The sequence below is a fragment of the Phalaenopsis equestris genome, unplaced genomic scaffold (genome assembly GCF_001263595.1).
Source record: "Phalaenopsis equestris unplaced genomic scaffold, ASM126359v1 Scaffold203579, whole genome shotgun sequence".
In the NCBI taxonomy this organism is placed as follows: domain Eukaryota; kingdom Viridiplantae; phylum Streptophyta; class Magnoliopsida; order Asparagales; family Orchidaceae; genus Phalaenopsis; species Phalaenopsis equestris.
Window position 1 is genome coordinate 109,542 of NW_018223193.1, and position 20,252 is coordinate 129,793.

The window sequence follows — 20,252 nt, forward strand, 5'->3', positions numbered from 1 at the left end:
GATGCTTGAAAAGGAACAGACTCTTGCTTTGAGCTTATATTTGTAATGTGAAAGAAAGAGAGTACATCAATAACACACACTGTATTAGATGCAATAGTGGGAGTAGCTAGAATGGTTGCAACTACTCTGGCTGATCCTTGTGTAAGAGGCTTCTCGAAGTACAACTCTAGAATCTCTATCTCCCCCACTTTGTAGCTGGCTTCAAGCAAATTCTTGAAGACATAACAATCCTTAAGAATGTGTCATAAGTGCCTATGGTATGAGAAATTGTTTATCTCTTGCATATTCTTTACCTCTTTGGGTTTCCTCAGACTGGGAAGTTGTATGCCCTATTTGAGAATATTTTTGAAGATCATTTTAAGGAAATCACTTTTAAAAGAGTACACCCTAAACTTCTTCTGCTTAGAAGCTTGGCCCTTCCTCTTCTAAGAGGAGCGAGCTTGCTCGGCAGACAAGATAAGCATTTTTAGCTTACTATCAACTGTTGTCAAAGCTAAACTCTCTTCCATCCTTCTCAAAGGACCCATTATGGAAGACTTCTTCCCTTTGGATTTATCATCACCTTTAAGGACTAAAGCCTCTATGGTATCTTGAAGATTGACCACTTTTTCTACCAACTTCTCAAAATTTTTGATAGGAGTGATCTTCAATAAGACATAAATGGGAACTTTTATTTTGTTTATGAGTAGTATGATGAAATGTTGCTCTTGAAGGAGAGGCTTAGACTTTATACCTAAGTTTCGCCAATGAATAACAAAATAAATCAAGTGCTTATTGGGCTTTTTTTGAGCCAACTTAGATCACTCATGTTGACCTGTTGTTGAGCTCCAATATAGTGTTTCACAAATTCCTCCTCTAGTTTGATGAATGTTCTGAAGGTGTTGTTTGATAAATCAGTGTACTATTTAAAAGAAAATCCACCTAAATTAGTGGAAAAAAGGTAAAGGAGCAGTGTGTTATTATTATCAATGTTGCAACACAGTGCAAGAAACTGGGCAATATATTGTCGGGGGTTCCATTCCCATCGAATCTTTTGAAATGTGAAGGAACAAGCCTTAGAGGGAACAATATATATTTGCATGCATCTAGATAGGGTTAACCTCTATGCACTATGACCTCTCCTTGCTAAGTTGCTAAGGTGGCTTCAACTTTCACATCTACCTGAGATGGTAAATGTAAGTCAGAAGATGCCCGCTCATGTTGGGAAGCATTAGAAGAAGTGGCATGTACATTTCTCACAAGTTCATGAGGCCCAACTGGCATCACCTAACATGTTTCTATCTACATTGGAGGTGAGACTATGTCGGACCCATCCTAGTCAGTTGTATGCTGTAAGCATCGATCTGAGCAGTGAGGATTGTTATCTGGCTCTGCAGAATGGTGATAGCCTCCTCAGAAGTAGGACCCCCTCGATCGATCGTAGGGTCATCTTGAGCCCCAGTGAGCTCATGCTTGTAAGCCACAACAAGATCACATGTTGGGTCATCATAATAAGATCACAGACCACGAGTGGTCACTACCATGATGTGGCAGTTTGCAATTTCAAGATCATGGAACACCTCTTCGAGGAGGTCATCCTCTTTGGGAGGCTATCAGAAATATCAGGAACTTCTTCAGATGATTCCTCTTCAAGATTAAACTCTGGCTCACCCTTGGGGTTAACCTGAGGTAGCTCCAAGCTAAGATGGACTGAATGAACAACTTGTCCCAGAATTGGAACAGTAGCCTCCGGAACTAGAGGTCATACTACAAGAAGCATGTCGGTGGGATCCTTTTGGACCCACTTCCTCTTGGGCAGGCAATAGCCCTCTCTTAGATATGAATGAGGGAAGTATTGGTAGGGATGTGCCCCGAATCTCGTATCACTACCAAAAATAGTATGAACCGAATCGGGGCAGAAGTAACGGTATTAGTGCTGTGCAAAGACTCACCTGATGAAACAGGGAAAGCCATGAGAACATGGTTGAATGACCTGACAGCCTAGAGAAGATTGAGGGGCATTATAGCGCTTCACTATCAGGTATCAATCTCTTCCTCCCAAGGGATGCAGGCTGGATGAGAGCCACTACAACAGAGACGGCTTGACATGGATAACTCCCCTTTCAAGTGGGAGGTCATAGAGCAGACGCCTTAGTGGGAATAAGATTACCTATGGTAATCTGAATGGGGTGCTCAAAATAATTGAAGGTTAGACACCCACGAGAGCATATAAAATGCTCAGGGAGAAGGAAATAGAATCCCCTTCATGCTCAAAATAATTGAAGGTTAGACACCCACAAGAGCGATGGTGACCACCTTCATGCTCGTCATGTATTCTAAGCAAAAACAACATCGATCAAAAAATAAAAAAGGTTAAAAAAAACCAATCAAAATAAAGTACGACGACTTTGATTCATGCAAAAATGTAGCAATTGAACTGTCAAGGGTACAAAAAAGGGACATAATGACATCAAATTGCTAATCATAGCATCTGATGCATGAATTTGAAGTCTAAGATCTAAAAAGACACAATAGTGACACTTCGAAAAAAAGAAACTATCACTAAAAAAGCAAGAAGAACCTCTTAGAGGGAGAGAGTGCACTACTCATTGAGGCTTTGTAAGTCTGTGAGTCCGACGGGACCTGCAAAACTGGCAAACATAACTCCATATATGGAAAGAGGTAGAATCTTCCTTGTAAGAGTTGTTAATCTTACGAATACGCTGAAATTCACAAGAAACAAGCAAAACTTCCATGGTGAAAAGAAAGCCTCATCCCTAGTGGAGTTACCATTCTATTTTTGTTCCTTTCCTCTTTTTTATTTTTAATGGTGCTACTAGTTTGTCAATTGGCGTAACCCTTTCCCGGATAAATCTCTCTTTCAGATCATATGAAGGATCAAGAGAAAGGAGGAGCTAGAAAAGGCAGAGAAATGATAAAGGGGATAAATAAGAGAAAAAAATGTGGAGAGTCTATGTGCAGTAAACATTGCATAAGTAGGTTAAGCATGTCTGCTCAAATAAGATCGGGTAGAGATACCTTAGACCAATATCCGTGAAAGAATACCTATGTAGACTACCCATAACTAGAGATTCTGGGGCGTGTGCCTATTTTGGGGTCAATAATTCTCTCAAGGGGACGTATCTCACTTGGTTAATTTTATCTTGTGGGTTGTTCCAGAATACTCCTAATGCAAAAGAGTTTTGCTTACATAGTAGTGATGACTAGCAAAGGGCTATCAAAGGGGGTCATCTAGCAAGGGGATGCTCTGATGCTCTTAAAGCTCTCACTATGCAATATGACGGAGAGTGAGTCTCTCATGGTCTTTATGTGGGTAATGAACTCATCGACATACGAAGCCTGTGAAATGACCGAATCATCCCAAGGGGAAATCCCGATACTTCAGAACATATCTGTGCCATAAGGGTAGAGGATAAATCGTCGTATCCCAAATAAGTGGCAGCTCATCAATAATCGGGTCATCAAGATGATGTGAACAAAGGTAAAAGGAAGAGACATGGCTCTAAAGGGGTAGTCAAAGGATGGGGGGAGTGATCCTTAAAAGGTAGAGGTAGCCGGATTAGAGTACTATGAACCCGTCATCATAAGCTGCTAAGACCCTAAGTCTACCCAGTCATGAAGGTAGTCTACCCAACACGTCCAGAGATCCCTGGTTAACAGTCCATGAATTGCATCATCCACGACAGATCCCGATAGCCCTAAGGTCAGAGAAAAAAAACTATGTCCTATGACTATAGGCTAGAGCTCTAAGAGGTGGGACTTGTACCCACCGAAGTGGTGAGGATGTCGTAGGAATGAAAGAGAAGTGGAGGTCCAGCTACAAAGCTAGAAACACTCCCAACAAAAGGAGTTACACCTATCTGCGGGCCTTCTAACACCCTACAAGCAGTTGACAACCACCTATATAAAATGGTATGATGGGCCAGTCGGGTTGAAGATGCACAGGGGCTTCTTCTCTAGACATGCAAATATGATGCAATTATTTGCCACAATCTTAAGCGTGGAGGCTCTATTAAATATGATTGGGTTATAACCATGCTAGTGACGTATTTTAAAACTGGCCTAAAACCATGCAAAAAATTTAAAAAAGATTTTGAAAAATTATGAATCTTTTAATCCTAAATTTTGATTAATCTTAATATTTTATTAGGATTTTTTAGTAGAAAATTTATAATTTTAGGGTCTTTATTGAGCCTAATTTATATTTTTTGTAATATCTCATATTATTCAGAAACAATCAAAAGAAAGTAGTTTAGGTATACATGTAGTCAGTAAATAGAGCAAAGCACTCAAAAAATATAAAGAAGGCCAAAAAAATGTCGTAGGGTTAGCAAATATCTCGGGAAAGTAGGAAAAGTGGATGGACTCCGCATATACATGCTCGCTCCTGGTCCCTGTCAAGTGGTTCAGTGCATCATCTGCCTCGAAACCCATGTTGCTATCTTATTTTTGATACAGACTCAACATAGGGAATCTATCAAATACACTGAAAGAGAAAATAAAAACCCGACCTGCATGAAAATAAGCATTAGCGACGAAAGTCAATCAATGCAAATTAGGTCGCACTTTTTAATCAGAGGAGCTATTGACACCTGCAAGTAAAGGGATCGAAACCACTATGTGCTCTCCTATAGCGGTACCTGTGTAAGTGTGTATGTAGGCACAATGCCTTGAAGAAGAATGCTCTACTATGCTACCATGCATATCAAACACACTAACGCACCAAAAAGGAAAAAAAAAATGACACATGGTTAACACAAGAAAAACTGACATAGAATGATAGCCAGAGACATCCAAAAGTACTACATAGAATTCTAAATCCTAGCCAAGCACACCATCTAACGAGAGAGTGTCCTAACCAGAATCTAAGAGTAGAGATAAGTCTCCAAGTATGTATAACTTTAGCTGGTTCGCTGCACCAGCTCTTTCCTATAGATCCAAGGGATCTAAAGGGTGTCGCCTAGAATAAATTTTGAAAAGATTTGACCTTATATATGGCATAGTCTACTACATGCATAATTTTAAAATTATGGCGGAGTATAATAAGTAAGAAGATATATATATATATATATATATATATATATATATATATATATATTGTATTTTAAAATAAGGGCCATTATATATGGCCTAGGCTGCTACATGCATAATTTTAAAATCATGTCAGAGCATAATAAGTAATAAGATATATATATTTTTATATTTTAAAATAAAGGCCATTAAGTAGGAAGTATGGGTGTGCTGATTCTATATATGTGAGGAAGAAGTGAGTAGCTATCTCCCCTTCACACATCAATGCATTGTTTTCATTACGAGATGCCCCAGAGAGTTACTACTCCAACTTTGTCCCTTCTAATTTTGGCCTAGATGAGATCATCAATTTCTTAACTAATGGGAGAGGGACTTGGAAGGTGAGGATTTACCATAAACTTAATGCACCTTCCAAAGCTTGTCATTATTTAATTTCTGCCAAGATCCCTCCCTCAATCAGTTTGAGTGAGTTGACACAAGAGAAAGAAGTGCTCAATTTCTGCATTCAAACCATGAAATCCATCGATATTAGAGCTTTGATTTATCACTCTATTTTCAATGCTACAAAAGGGTATCTACTTTAGGGTTAGGACACCCTTCCACTATTTTTTCCCTTTGTCAATAGTTAGGTGTCACTTTTGAGGGGTGGGAGAAGTTGCTTCATCCTTTGAAGCCCATGTCTAAAGCTAATGTGATGTTATATGATAAACACACTATTTTTGGGCCACAAGCGTGTTCTTCTCAGCCTTCCCCCTCGCAATCCTCTACTTCCTATTCACAGCCTTGACCCTGCACTAGTAAGGCCTCTATGTCAGCCATGATGGAGATCATAGAGGATGACATCTTCACCATCCAGACTTCAGTTTAAGATATTGCTAATCATATGACACATCTTGACTAGAAAAATAAATGTTAATCCAATTTTTATGCAGTGCTTATGCTGCTCAGTTAGAGATGTACCAGAGGAACCAGTGGATTGGCAGAGACAACTTAGTGGAGTTCCTAACTTGTCCTCTATTCCAGAGTATGAGAAGAAGTAGCTGATGGAGAAGAATTCAGAGGAGGACAAATCTGAGGAGGAGAAAAACGATATTGATGATGATGACGACGATGATGATGATTGATTTTATATAATTTTTATTGTTATGTTTATGGATGTACAGGACCATATTTTTGTTATTTGTTGCTACAACTGTTGTACTCTCTTGTTGAGTTTATATTTTGTTATTGTGAGCTCATTTCTATTTATTTGTGGAGCAATTTATACTTCTTTGATGTAGTTTTATTTGTACTTGTGTCGCTGCATACATGTGTAGTGTGCTTAAAACTGTTAATTCTATCATAGACACATGCTGTAGGAAGTAGGACGGCGGCGCCTAACCGGAACTAGTTTCATGGAAGTGTAAGTGGAAACTAGGTCTTCGAGAATGCCATCGTTACCGTTATGTTCATTGCCGCCAACCGCTACTGCTGCCAGCGTTTCAGTCGGCGGCCATCTCCCTCCTCCATGTCCTTCGCTCCCCTCCTGCGGTCACCGAATGAGTAGCCGCCGATTAGCTCTTTCCGTCTCAAAAACCCCAGGTGACACGACCGTTTCTTCTTCTTCATTTCGCGAGGCTTCTCCAGTCAGTACTTTCTCTGTAAGACGAGCGGCCATCGCCGAAGTGAAGGAATCTGCAGACCTGGAAGCTTCTCTCTCCAGGTTTATTTCTGAAATTCTCCGAGCATAGAGTATTTTTCTTTTGCACATTGATGATTGGTCTGAAGTGTTGAAACGCTGAATTTTAGAATTTAGGGCTTAATCAGTAAATTTACTATATTTTCCTATTACACGATTGTATTTAGTTAGAAATTATTAATGCCTTTAAATTTTACAAACTGTTAAATAATTCAAAAATGATAATTTTATTTTGACACAAAATGGTTGAAAACAAATACTTAATTTTCTAAAATTTTTTTGTTATCTGCAGCACCCAAAGAACAGGTGAAATTTAAGGAAAAGGATACTCCTATACGTTATGAATTCTACTTCGTGATGGAAAATGTGTATCAAACTAAGATTAGACCTCCAACAAAAAGTTTTAGGTGGTGTTTGACCGCAATCTAGATTTATGATAAGTAGGATTTATCAAATCTAGTAAATCCAATAAATTCAGATATATCAAATCCAATGTAGGATAGAGATTGAGCTCGCGAGCAATGACTGAATAAGTCGGTCTTACAATCGGATTTAATAAATCTGGATTTACACTGTAAAAGAGACAAAACACAAGAAAAAAAATGAAATGCGACAAAATTCGATTTAACAGAGCTTTGGATTTAATTTTCATTTTTTTGGGTGTTTGCTGGATTTAAATCCATGACTAAGCCCTTTTAACATCATGCTACCAAACATTGCCTTAAACTTAATTTTGTCATCTTCCTTGTTTTTAAAGAGCAAACAAATTTTACTAAGAATCATAAATTTTGTGTTATAACCTAGTAAATTAATGTTTGTGCTCTATTATTTAATATTCTCATCTCAAATTTGATTTTTTAGTAAAATAAGGAAATTTATTTCTCTTTTAATATACATATACAGGGTTAAGGGAATACTGCGAGTTCATGATTTAAACATCATTTTGCGATATTTTGGAGAGTCACGATGGTGGCGAGAAGTTAATCAGGTTGGTGAAGTTACAAAACATGAAGTGCTCATTATGCATAAATGTGTGAGCAAACTTGCTCATGCAATTTCATGATAATTAGATCTTTCTTTCAACATGATTATTATTTTTCCAATTGTGTCAAATATGTTTTTTGCGGAGGGAACCGACAATTCACATTGTTGAAGTTTGACCATCAATCACATAGTTGGTAAAGAAATAAATCAGATTAGATTAAATTTTCACTTCAATAAGATGTTTGTTACTCTCAAAAGAAAATATTTAGAATGCTTAATCTATGTAGGAAAAAAAAATGAAGGGATGTCCATCGGTTTCATTAGTTGCAAATATGGTACAAAGGTAACTTCTTAGAAGTTGCATTGTTTTGTTTAAATATTATAATGGGGGCATTGGAGGTTTTTTTCTCTCTTTGTTTGCGTGTGATTTGCTTCATTTGACTATCTACTAGCCTATGGTTTGTTTTAGGAAAGTATTTCTATTTTTGTAATCATTTTTATTCCTTAAAGGGGGATGTCATTTTCTTCTCATTCCAATTTATGATTAATGTCTCTTTATGATGTATTGATACAAAAATGATGACACATATATTATACACACATTATTAAAAATGTAGAATACAAACACAATTGATATGGCATTCTAATGTTATATTTTAAAGATAGATGTATCTATAAATATTTTAACTCCATTGAGAGGAAATAGTTATATGAAATTATAGATTATTAGTTTAAAGTTTAAGAACTAATTCTTCTATTTAAAAAATAAAAAATAAGCATTTAAAAAAAATCCTAGAAAGATTTAGTTGAATAAGGAAATTGATTAGTGTTAAGTAGGTATTAAATTGTTTATTTAATTTATTTTAAATTAAAGAGAAGAGATGATTTAACCGAAGTTATTTCTATAATATATTTATAAAGTTAGAATTTATTATTTAGGACACGTGTTAGATCTTCGTGTTATTAAGTTTTCTTAATTATTTTAATTGGTTATATAGATAGCGTGCTTGACATAGGTCGGGTGCGTGCTGAACAATACTTGTGTCCTACATATGTCCAACACGACTTGCTTCATGATTATGAAGTATCGATGCATCTAGATACAATTCATTATAAAAACCATTCATCATCATCAATTTGTATATATTTTTTTCCTTTGTAGATGCTAAAGAATTGTGATTTGAATTAACTTTTCATGCTAAATGTAAATTGTAATGGCCGATTGCTTGATTCTTGCTTGATGGTAATAGATCTACTTTAGCTGGAGCTTGTTCTAAGCCCATATTTAAATTTAATTTGTGGATTAAATAAAGATACATCACAATATAGATCTAGTGATGCACAATTATTGCTTTATATGTTAGAACAGTAGGATCACATGTAAATTTTCTTTTTAAGATCTTGCTTTGTAGCTACAACATGATATCAATTACTTATTAATGGTTTGGTTAGGAAAAATGGTCGACGAAAAAAAGTGCCTCACCTCTAAATAACCTAAATAATTGATAAAATTTTCCTCTTCATATTTGCAATGGTACATTTCAAATTTGTGCATGCTAGAAATATTTGTTGCTCAATAGAAGTAATGGTAAATATCATATACATATTATTTCAAATCTCTCCAAGCAACTCAAATCCTTCCATATTCTCCTATTTTATCTCTTGTAATATTTGCTACTCAATAGAAGTTATCTTCCAAGTCAATCACTAGTAAATATAAGACATTATTATAACTAATACATTTTATCATATAGGGTCTATCCTTGGTCACTTCTGTACTAAGCTACAAATACTATTTATTCTTTATTGACGAATTTTTGCCCTTCTATCGACTTTAATAACTACTAAATTTGATATATGCAAAAAATGACAACGGTGGGAAAATATTCTACACATTAAAATTTTTTGTTTCAATGATAGATGAGAATACAATGACAATCTTTTTAACTCTAATCTACGAACTAATGACTCTCCATCGGTATAGTTAATTGTACACCCTTGAGCAAAGTAGTTTTATTGAATGCAAGCATCGTCGCTTTATAGAGTCCATTTGAACTCTTATTCGGAGCTCATATACCATAAAGGCTATGGATCAATCTCTTACAGCAATTTGCTTTATTAACCATATTCACTACCAAATCACACATCAAAAATCACAATGTCATTTGCTATACTACAAGCTTACAAACTATAGCCAACTTCGAGTACTCGGTTGTGCTTGCTTCCTTTGGCTTCAATCTCAATCCAATCACAAAACCATTCCTCGATACACTTGCTGTGTGTCATCAGATATCAACATACTTGGTACACCCCAATTGGACCTTCCTGAAAGGGTTAACTGCAGTGCGATAAAAGTAGAAAATTAACTAAATCAATGCATATGTACTTGATTCATTTCATTTCATAATTCATTAATATTTATATACTTGAAAGTATGAAAGTTATATCATCAAAACATATATATCCATACAAAATTGCTAAATCCAACATAATAAAAATACAAATCTAAAATTCTGCAAAAACTCCTAAAATTCTGAAATACAAAAAATTGTATATTTCACACTTAGGATTTGTTTGGGGCAGCTGCTGATTATTTATAATCTGCTGATAAACAGATTATTCTGATAATCTGATAATCTGCAGATTATCAGAATAAGCTGGCTTGCTGTTTGAGACAGCTTATTCAGAATAACTTACTGAGAGATGCTGTTGAATATATGACCATTTTGACCCTGTTTGGTTAAACAATTTGCAACAAAATTATTTATGGAAAATAATAGATAAAACAAATGTCTCAAACTATTACAGTTCAGTTACAAAAATTAAAATATATTGTTCACCATTTCGTGAGTATCAAAAGAAATAAAACAAGAAGAAATACAATTACAATTATAAGTAAAAAATTAAAACGTTCAATTTAAAACTCTGACGTTGTCTGTCCTCAGCGACACTGTCCTCTTGGGAATCCATCGTAACACAATCTCTGTCGGCATGGGAGTATGTCAGAATGTCGGCCCAACGGAAGAAACCATATCTTGCTGAAACACCCCTCTGACAACCGTAGAACTGTCTCCCACTGCTATGAGGCTGGCGTAACGTAAGGGAGCCGGTAATCCGCAGTAACACAACACAACTCGGGAGGTCCTTGAAATCCCATAGCTCATGCTGCTACTGAGATAAAACAACAAAAAATATAATTTGTCAGATCATAAAATTAAATTAAGCTTTATATATGAGAACCGAAATAAAGGAAAATCGGTTCTACTGAAATACATAATCATTTTCCATCATTCATCACTGATCTTGCACACCGACAAAAACTTAACAGAACAAAACAAATAATTTAAAACAAAATGCAAATTCATACAGCAACTAATTACATCTCAAATGAAAGATACTAAATTCTTAATAAAACCAGAAAATACAAATCCATACTACAATGAATTACATAAAAAATGAACATTTAATAAATAAAGAAGCGTGACTGAATCAACACTCAAATATATCATCTGCGATAGACTCCCTCAAAGCAGCCATCTCGGCTACACCTTCACCGTCCTGAGTTTCAAATTCAATCGACTCGATCTCATCCTCAGGTAATGATTGACCAACGAGAGATCCTGAAGGTTTTGGAGAGTCAATAAGTTGATTGTCATCAGTCAAAGTGAAGTCCGCATCTGATTGAGAGGAATGTCATCGGATGAAGCTGTGTAGTGCCATAGTAGCCACCACAATATGCACTTGTTTGGGAAATGGATATGTCTGCATATCACGTAGGATAACCCATTTATTCTTCCATACCTCAAATGTTCTTTCAATAATCTCATGTAAAGAGGAGTGTCGTTTGTTAAACATTTCTTTTCTGCCACGGATTATGCCACTTGCTCGCTCAAAATCAGGAATATGGTATCTGGTGTCTGGATAGGGCTTCAAGTAGCCCCTCAACATCGTATACCAGCATCAACCAAATAATACTTCCATGTTATGAAAGATAATATTAATGAAAAATAATACATGTAATTTATAGGTTTAAGTGAGATGGACAAACCTGAAGATGAGTGAGGGAAACACTGTGTTCTATTCCTAGTTGCATAGGAAAAAAAACGACTGTCATGTGCACTTCCTTCCCATCATGCCATTACAAATGTGAAGCACATGTTGAAGTCATACACTGCCATGACATTTTGGGTAGTTGTACCACTCCGACCAATGTACATGATCTTTTCATGGCTTGTTAGTCGGGTATTTACATGCATACCATCGATTGCTCCAATGCAGTTATGTTACTCATAGTTAACAATTCAACATATTATGAAGCTAAAGTAACAAACTAATAAAACTTACTTTGAAATGCGACATGTAACGGGGATCATTTGCATTTTGTTCATGAATAATTGCTAACGATGGATCCGCTGGCATAATGTTTTGTGCTGCTAAGCTCGCAAGTGCTCGTATACCTTTGGAGAAGTATCGACTAATTGTTTCTAAGGAATGTTGAAATCTCTCCATAGTTCCTCTAACTGATTCATTCTGTGAGAGAATGTATAATCTTATAGCTCATCTCTTGTGGTCGTTCTAGAAGAACCTTCGAGGCCGTGGTTACGACATAAGTCGTGTAGAAGATTCATAAAAATATGCGCAATCATTCGAAAAATGTTGCTTAACCTTATCGGATGTCCAACAAGCATCTCACCCACTCATTTGTCCTCAACATATGAGGACATCATGCGTGGTAGCCGTTTAGTGCTGGAGCGGTAGTATTCCAACAATAATATCGTTATAGCTGCAGCCCATGCCATTCTTTTACGACGTTCTTGCTGTGGATCCATCCTGAAATTAGAAATGCATTAGAATGAAATAATTTATGGAGAAGTGGTGACAGCAAAATGAAATAGTAAAAACATCAAGGAGCACAAAGCATCAGAAAATGAATTACATAAATTGTTCTGGAGTACAAAACATCAGAAAATGAATTACATAAAATGAAATACATCTAGTGACACCTTAATACTAAACAGACTCATTCCTCTACTAGAACACGTAAATATTCAATGCGCAGCTCGGGCCGTAACGCCATGAACATTTGCCTATAAGTAGGGTCCTCAAGTTTTTTAATACATTTTGCTTAAAAGCGTATATCGGCAGCTACTTTTGGAATAATATCTAAAATGACAACGCAGTCCTAGATGGTGCTTTCAGGGGGAGCTGGAGGAGGTGGAGCTGGAGGAGTAGCAATTAGTTGATCAAATGAGCTTTTCACGAAACAATCCTTCTCTTTCTTCCTCCTGCCAAATGTCTTTTGGACATGGAACTGGACTCTTCCATCTCCTTTTGGTTAATACTAGGCCCTTCTTCATCAGCTATAACCTGTTTAGGTGGTAAATCATCTGGTATTCCTGCAAATCCCAATTCACTTGGATTGAATGCATGCTTTCCAGTTGCGACCAGTCGCGACAACAACCTTAAACATAATTTCCAGTTTTTCCTTGAACTCTAGCTCAATTCCGCGTTACCTAAATTTTTTGCCTGTTGGCATGACCTGCTCAAGCTAAAATATAATATCGCACTTTGCCAATGCTCAAGCTAAAATATAATATCGCACTAAATTATGATAAACCAAATTTCATTAAATAAATACTATGCAAATTGATAAGCAATTTAAGCCAAAAGTATGACCACGCAATTGAGCCGTGAATCAAAGTCGTGAATCAAGCAGTGAATCAAAGTCGTGAATCAAGCAGTGAATCAAAGGTTCCTTTTTTTTCTTTTAGTTCTATAGAACATATATGTAGCCATTTTTATGCAATGTAATGAATACCAACTCAACCTCATAAATATCCAAAAATTTGAGGCAATCAATCCCAATATGTATGTAAATGCCCCATTAGAAGCACAAATTTGATTCCCAGCATGTGAACCAATGTAAAACCAAAATTCACAAACATTCCAGCATTCCAAAGCATAAATTTCAACAGCAAAGCTTATGCTTTTTCAAATAACCGCATCATAATTGAAAATCCAACATTCCGAAGCATAAATTTGCAATAGTTAAACGATCATAGGATCAGAATATACGAGAGAATAGTCGAGAGAGTGAACAGGGATGAAGGAAGAAGCAGAAGCAACTCTCATGTGTATAGGGCAAGAAGGCAATGATTCCTACTGGAAAGATTGGAAACCATGGTTTGAACTGACCCCTCATGCCCTAGCAGAAAGAGAAGAAGAAAGAGAAAGGAGAAGGAGGCGAGTGCGAGAGAAGTTTCCTACACTTGGGAAGGCACAATCGGTGAAGATAATACCTTATGTGTGCCGAGCAGAGGGTCGATTCTCCACGAAAGAGCGAGGGCGAGGGAGATATCGAAAGGGGCAACAGAGGAATTCTTGCCCTAAATGTGAAACTCATACGCGGGACGCGAGGTTCCTCTAGCTTGCGAAGGTAATAGGAATATCGCGATATCGGAACGCCGTGGAACCGAATCGTTTGGCCGAACGTGGATTTCAAACGGGACGACAACGTTTTAAAAACGCCGCCGCTATAAGCTGCTCCAAACGGGCTCTTAGTTACCTGCCCTGGTGCTTCTTACTTACCCCTTACTGAAAGTCAACAATGTCGAGTGAGTTATAATGAACTCAGAAATAATCAAAACTAAAATAGTCTTTTATAGGAAGAAACAACTTGCATGCTCATAAGTCTCATGTACATGTCTACAACATATGCCATAAAGTGCTATAACCATATAAAATTTATAAAAGAGAAGACATTTCTTGTAGAGAATCATGACTTATGTATAAAATACATATTTTATTTATTAATGTGTAATCATAAGCATATTCATAAGAGTTATCAATATAACATAAGAATATTACTTGTAATTGTTTGTTTCTCAATTTTTTTTATGTCATGTGATGTCATTTGAGTCGTCATCCAACCTGAAAACTATATCAACTATTGATAAATATTGAGCCCCTCCTAATATAGCAGCTATTAATAGTCCCTTGGTACGAACTATTCCCTAACCCATCCCTGTCTGATCCCAACGGTTCCCAAAACTTCCTCTCTGTTTGAATACTAGAAGTCAGGTATCCCATCTTTCTCTTTTTTCTGTGTTTACAAGTATTCATGCAAAAACCTATCTATAACATTACTTGTAATTTTTTTTAAATCTTAATTCTTGTAATAAACATTTATCATAGATATTTCGTATGTCATATGCATGTATCATAGTAAATAAATACATGCAAACAATGATTTCGTAAGTATGTTCATCAGATTCATAATATACTGAAATTATATGTATCGTAAGTGACAATTAAGTTTGCATTCATATAGTTTATGTAGGTATTCATCCACAATATGCAGAAAATTTTAGATGCAAGAGTGTCAAACGCATAATTACATGAAAACCCATAGAGATTTATTTTTCTTAAGTTAACACATGATTATCCTGAACTGACAGAGTTCTATGGCAAGTTTTCCCAAGGTTGCCTCCAGCTTGCCGCCCAGTATAAACATTCTGGAATTCGTAAATCTTTTAGAATATTCATAAATTTTTATCTCATGTCTTAATTTAACCTACACATAAATATATTTGTTAATATTTACCTCGAATGGGTTGCCCTGCATGAATTCTCCATACAAATTACTTCAAATTTTCTCTTCCTTCCCCTTTAACCTTCCCTCCGTCTCTTTACTTCACTAATTTATTGCTAATTGCCCTTACACGAGCCCACAAACCAAGTTTTTAGTCTCTGACACAAGTTCGTCTCCCGCTACAACGACTAGAAATGAAGAATTGACAAACGTTAAAATGGAGACGTAAGGAAAGAAAAGAATGTCACAATTATTGTAAAAGAGAATTTTCTACTCACCGATTTCTCCTCGGAGCTTCCAGCCGTAAGCTGTGGCTCTATTGTGCGTTGGTTTGGCTTCTGCTACGGGGATCAAGTCACAAAACCCAATAGGCCCGCGAAACCAAATGAGGGAGAGGGGAGAATGATAGAAATGCGACAATTAAACTTGGTCCCATTTAATTTCAGCCGTTAGATCCATTACACGACTGTATGTCGCAGAAAAGAGTCAGTAGGTACAATCCTGGATTAGGGAGAATAATTAGATGCTTAATTAGTTTAGTTAAGTCAATGTCTTGTTATTTTTGTATCTCCCAATATATTCATAATTTATATATAGTGCTATGTATCAAATTGATTGATTCGACATATAAAATTTTGTAAAGTTGATTCGATCAAATTATGAGGAATGCAAAATTTGGGGTATATTTTATAAGTGCCAAAGTTTTACTTGATTTTTCAAAATTGTGTGACAGCTTTGCCGTCATAAAATTTTCGTTATCAAAATTTCTAAATTTATTTGAACAGAAAGGGATACTTTTGTCATATTCTTAAAATTTTTTTCTCATGTAGTTTCTTTTTCATGCCTATGTTTTTACTTTATCTTGATAAAAGGAATTTGTTTGTTCCTCAATTTCTTAACATCAATTTCTAAAATTTGTTCACCATCTTCAATATAAGTTAGGTTTTTCTGTTATTCAATGCCTTCATGTGAAATCCTTTGGTTTGAATTTGAAACTCATTTTTTCACCATCGAGATGTGAATCATATCATGAATATCTGACATGTCAATAGGTAGAGCTAACCTATAAGCAATCAGACCAATTTTTTCTATAATTTTAGAAGGACCGTTGTACTGAGACTCAACATGCTTCTCTAATCAAATGTGATTGTACCTTTCATAGGCTTGATTTTTAAAAATACAAAATCAATAATTTTAAATTGTACTGTTTTGTGCTTTGAGTCGTAATATTTCTGCTGTTGATCCCAAATAACTTTCAATCTTTCTTTGATTAAGTTTGTTTTGTTTGTCTCTTTATCAATTAACTCAAGAACTAAAATTCGATATTCCCTAACTTCAACCCAATTTAGTTAAGTTTTGCATGTCACGTCATACAATTCTTCATAAACCGTTATCTTGATACTTGTTTGATAGAGGCAAACCTGATAATCAGGATGTGATCTTCGTAACTGCGTTTAAAGTCAAGAACACAGAGCCTCAACAAATATTTCAATTGCTACATTGTTTTTCTAATTGTCTATCAGTGTGGATGAAATGCTATGCTAAGATGCAAATTTGACTCAATCCTTGTTGAATAATTTTCCACAATTTGAATGTGAATCTTCCATCTCCGTCATAAACAACCTGTTTGTCTGAAAAAAATGAGCTAACTATATTAGTCTGTCAATAATGACCTAATTACTGTCGTGAACCTGCTTGAATAAGAGAAATTTCTTAACAAAATTCATAACAGTTTTTTTCCATTTAAATTCAACCATAGGCAATGATCATAGCAATCTGTTGGGTTTATATTTTAACATTTACAATTTAACAAGCTTGAACATTTTGACACATTGAATAACACCATTTTTCATATATGACCAATTGAATATTAATTTCAAATCATTGTTCATTTTAGTATTGTCTGAATGATTTATGTAGACTAAATGATGAGTTTTATGTTGACTTTCCCGTTTCAAATTGGAATCAAAGAATGCACATGACTGCGTCTAATTTTTGATAATACCATCTTCATTAATAGTCATATCTGACCTCTTTTTTGATTGAAGTTATTTCAAGTGTTTTGGATATTCACTGTTAAACTTTTTTGAGCTGTCTTGATTCTATCTATTAGAGTTGAATGCACGATCAATTGATGTAAATGCCCACTATCTCTTTGTCTTCTGACATCCAATTGAAAGACATCTATTTAATCAATTCCTGCTCCCAAGCAATGATTGAGCTTGCATACATGTAGATTTATGACTCAAAACGCCAGCAACTACATTTTTCTGGCTATGACAATACTATATATCCATATCATAGATTTTGATAATCTCTAGCCATTTTCGTTGCCTCAAACTCAGTTCTTTTTGTGTGAAAATGCATTTCAGGCTCTGATAAAAGTTGAAGAATTCACACTTCACACTATATGAGCAGTGACTTGTGCTTTTGAGAGCAAATACCACAACTGCTAACTCCATATCATGCTTCAGATAGTTTTTTTCATTCGTCAGATGCACGCACTATTACTCATCTTTGTTGCATTAGAACACATCCCAAACTTTTAGATGATGAATCACTATAAATATGGAATCTATATATACCTGATGGAATAATTAGTACTGGAGTAGTGGTCAAATATTTCTTCAACTCTTGAAAATTGTGTTCATATTATGTATTCCACTCAAATTGAATATCATTCTTAATCAGCTGAAAATCCTTTAACAAAATTTTTGTAATATTCAACCAAACAAAGAAACTGTGTACCTTTACAACATTTTTTGGTCTATACCATTCCACAATTGCTTTCATCTTCTGAGGATCCATTGAGATTTCTTGTCCACTGATAATATGTCTAAAAAATGCAAGACTCTACCCTCAAAATTCACATTTTGACAACTTTGCATATAATTGATTCTGCCTCAGAAACTCCAATATTATTCTCAGATGTTTACATCATACCATCATTTTTTGAATTTATCAGAGTATCATCAATAAAAATAATGACTAATTAATCCACATAAGACTTGAATGTTTAATTCATCAGGTCCATGAATACAACAGGAGCATTGGTTGAGCAAAAAGTTATAACTAAGAATTTATAATGATCATATCTCGTCCTAAAAGTTATCTTAGTTTTATCTACCTCGTTGACTCTGACCTGATGATATCTTGATTTCAGATCAATCCAAAAAAATATAGTAACACCTAACTGATCAAATAGATCATCGATTCTTGGTAATGGATATTTATTCCTGATTGTCACATTTTTTAGCTATTTATAATTGCTGCATAATTGTATAGATCCATTTTTCTTCTTGATAAAGAATACTAAAGCACTTCTAGGTGAATGACCCGGTTCGATAAAATCCTTATCTTTAATTTCTGCAATCGACATTTCAATCCTAGCAATTTCTTTGGAACCATCCTATAAGGAGACTTGAAAATCTGCATATCAATGTCAAACTCAACTTCTCGTTTTGGTGGTAACCCTGACAATTCTTCGGGAGATACAGCAGAAAAATCTACAACAACTGGGATATTTTTCAATTTCTGTTCATCTTCATTCAACACTTTTAATTTGACTAGAAATACCAGTTCACCAATTCACAAGTACATTATAACTTTTACTACACTAATCAAAGAAGATTGTGTATTTTTATCACAGGTAAAATAAAATGATTTCTCACCATGCAAATTAAATTTCAGTCGCCTTTTCCAATACCCACAAATCCATTCCTAGTATGACTTTAAAAGTTTGAATTGATATGATAATTAATTATAGTAGTAACTTTTTATCAGAGATACTAACATGCACAAAACATTTCTTGTTTGTATAGAAGCCACTTCCTGAAGGCATAATAACACATAGGCGATGAGAGTCAAATGCACAATATCAATAGATGGACTAGCAACAAACACATCAACAATGAAAGAATATGATGCACCTGAATTGAATAAAATAATGCCAGAATGATTTAAAATTTGATGCGTACCTAGAACTACTTCAGATTTTTTATCCTCTTGAGGGGTAATTATAAAAACTCCAACCTTCACTGGTTGCTCATTTATACGCTATGAAGTTTCACCCTTTGTGTGTGACAAGATCGTGTCAGCCCGAATACTAAGGCAGAACATGAGCACGTAACAAATGGTGGGTCTTTTGGTCAAAATATTCAGAGAGCAATTCATAAAACAATACTTATTGCCTAGGGAGGAATCGACACGAAGACAGGAAGAACTTCACAGAGCTCTGCCTAGTCATTCAACTGGATAGCTCGTCGACAAATAGGATATCTGAACGAACGACATCCGCCGAACAAGTCAAGAAGAGGACAACCAATCACTAAGCGATTGAGACAGGCGAGTCAGAGGTCTCAGAGGTAATTATAAACAAGTTCGACCGAGAGACTATTGAACTACCTCCACATGGTTTGGCCCGCAAGGGCGAATGAACAAGCATGTGAGCGATGAGCGAAGATTGTAGCTGTCGACCAATAATCCACTCTTTGGAACATCTAAATGTATTGTGCAATTGACCTTTGAGCCCTTAGACTTATTTTTGTTGGAAAAAGGGCTTAAGGGTAATTATGGATCCCGAGAACCTCTTATACCTATAAATAGGGGTCTCTTTCATAAGAAAAAGCTCTCTGGACACTCATTTTTTCACTGTTCATCTTTTCTCCTTCATTTCTTGTGCTGTATTGCTTGGGTGTGATTTTTAGACACTTTTGGGTTCAAGACTCTAAAAGATGTAGTGAGCGTGGAATCATGCCACCAACAAGAAGAAGAGCACAGTGCATCGACAAAGCAACCACCCAAGAAACACGAAACCAAGCAGATGTGGACGGTGCAAGAGAGATTATACGAAAACAAGTATTGGAGATGACAGAGTAATTGATGCTAGATATGAGAGAACAAATGGTTTGTGCTGTTCAAGAAGCCCTAGCCAGAGGAGACCAAAATCCATAAAGCGAGAATCAGCAG

At 35.6% G+C, this 20,252-nt stretch overlaps 1 protein-coding gene across 4 annotated transcripts in view; it reads left to right on the top strand.

Moving 5' to 3' along the window:
• Positions 1-6,325: 6,325 nt before the first annotated feature.
• The window catches only part of LOC110036192 (pentatricopeptide repeat-containing protein At1g10910, chloroplastic), a 91,765-nt gene continuing 77,838 nt past the window's right edge, over positions 6,326-20,252 (top strand). For all 4 annotated transcript variants that reach the window (XM_020740584.1, XM_020740581.1, XM_020740582.1 and 1 more), the window contains exons 1-2: positions 6,326-6,733; positions 7,613-7,697. In XM_020740584.1, coding sequence (XP_020596243.1) covers positions 6,459-6,733; positions 7,613-7,697 — 360 coding nt within the window. In that variant the 5' untranslated portion in view covers positions 6,326-6,458. The remainder of the gene's footprint in view (positions 6,734-7,612; positions 7,698-20,252) is intronic.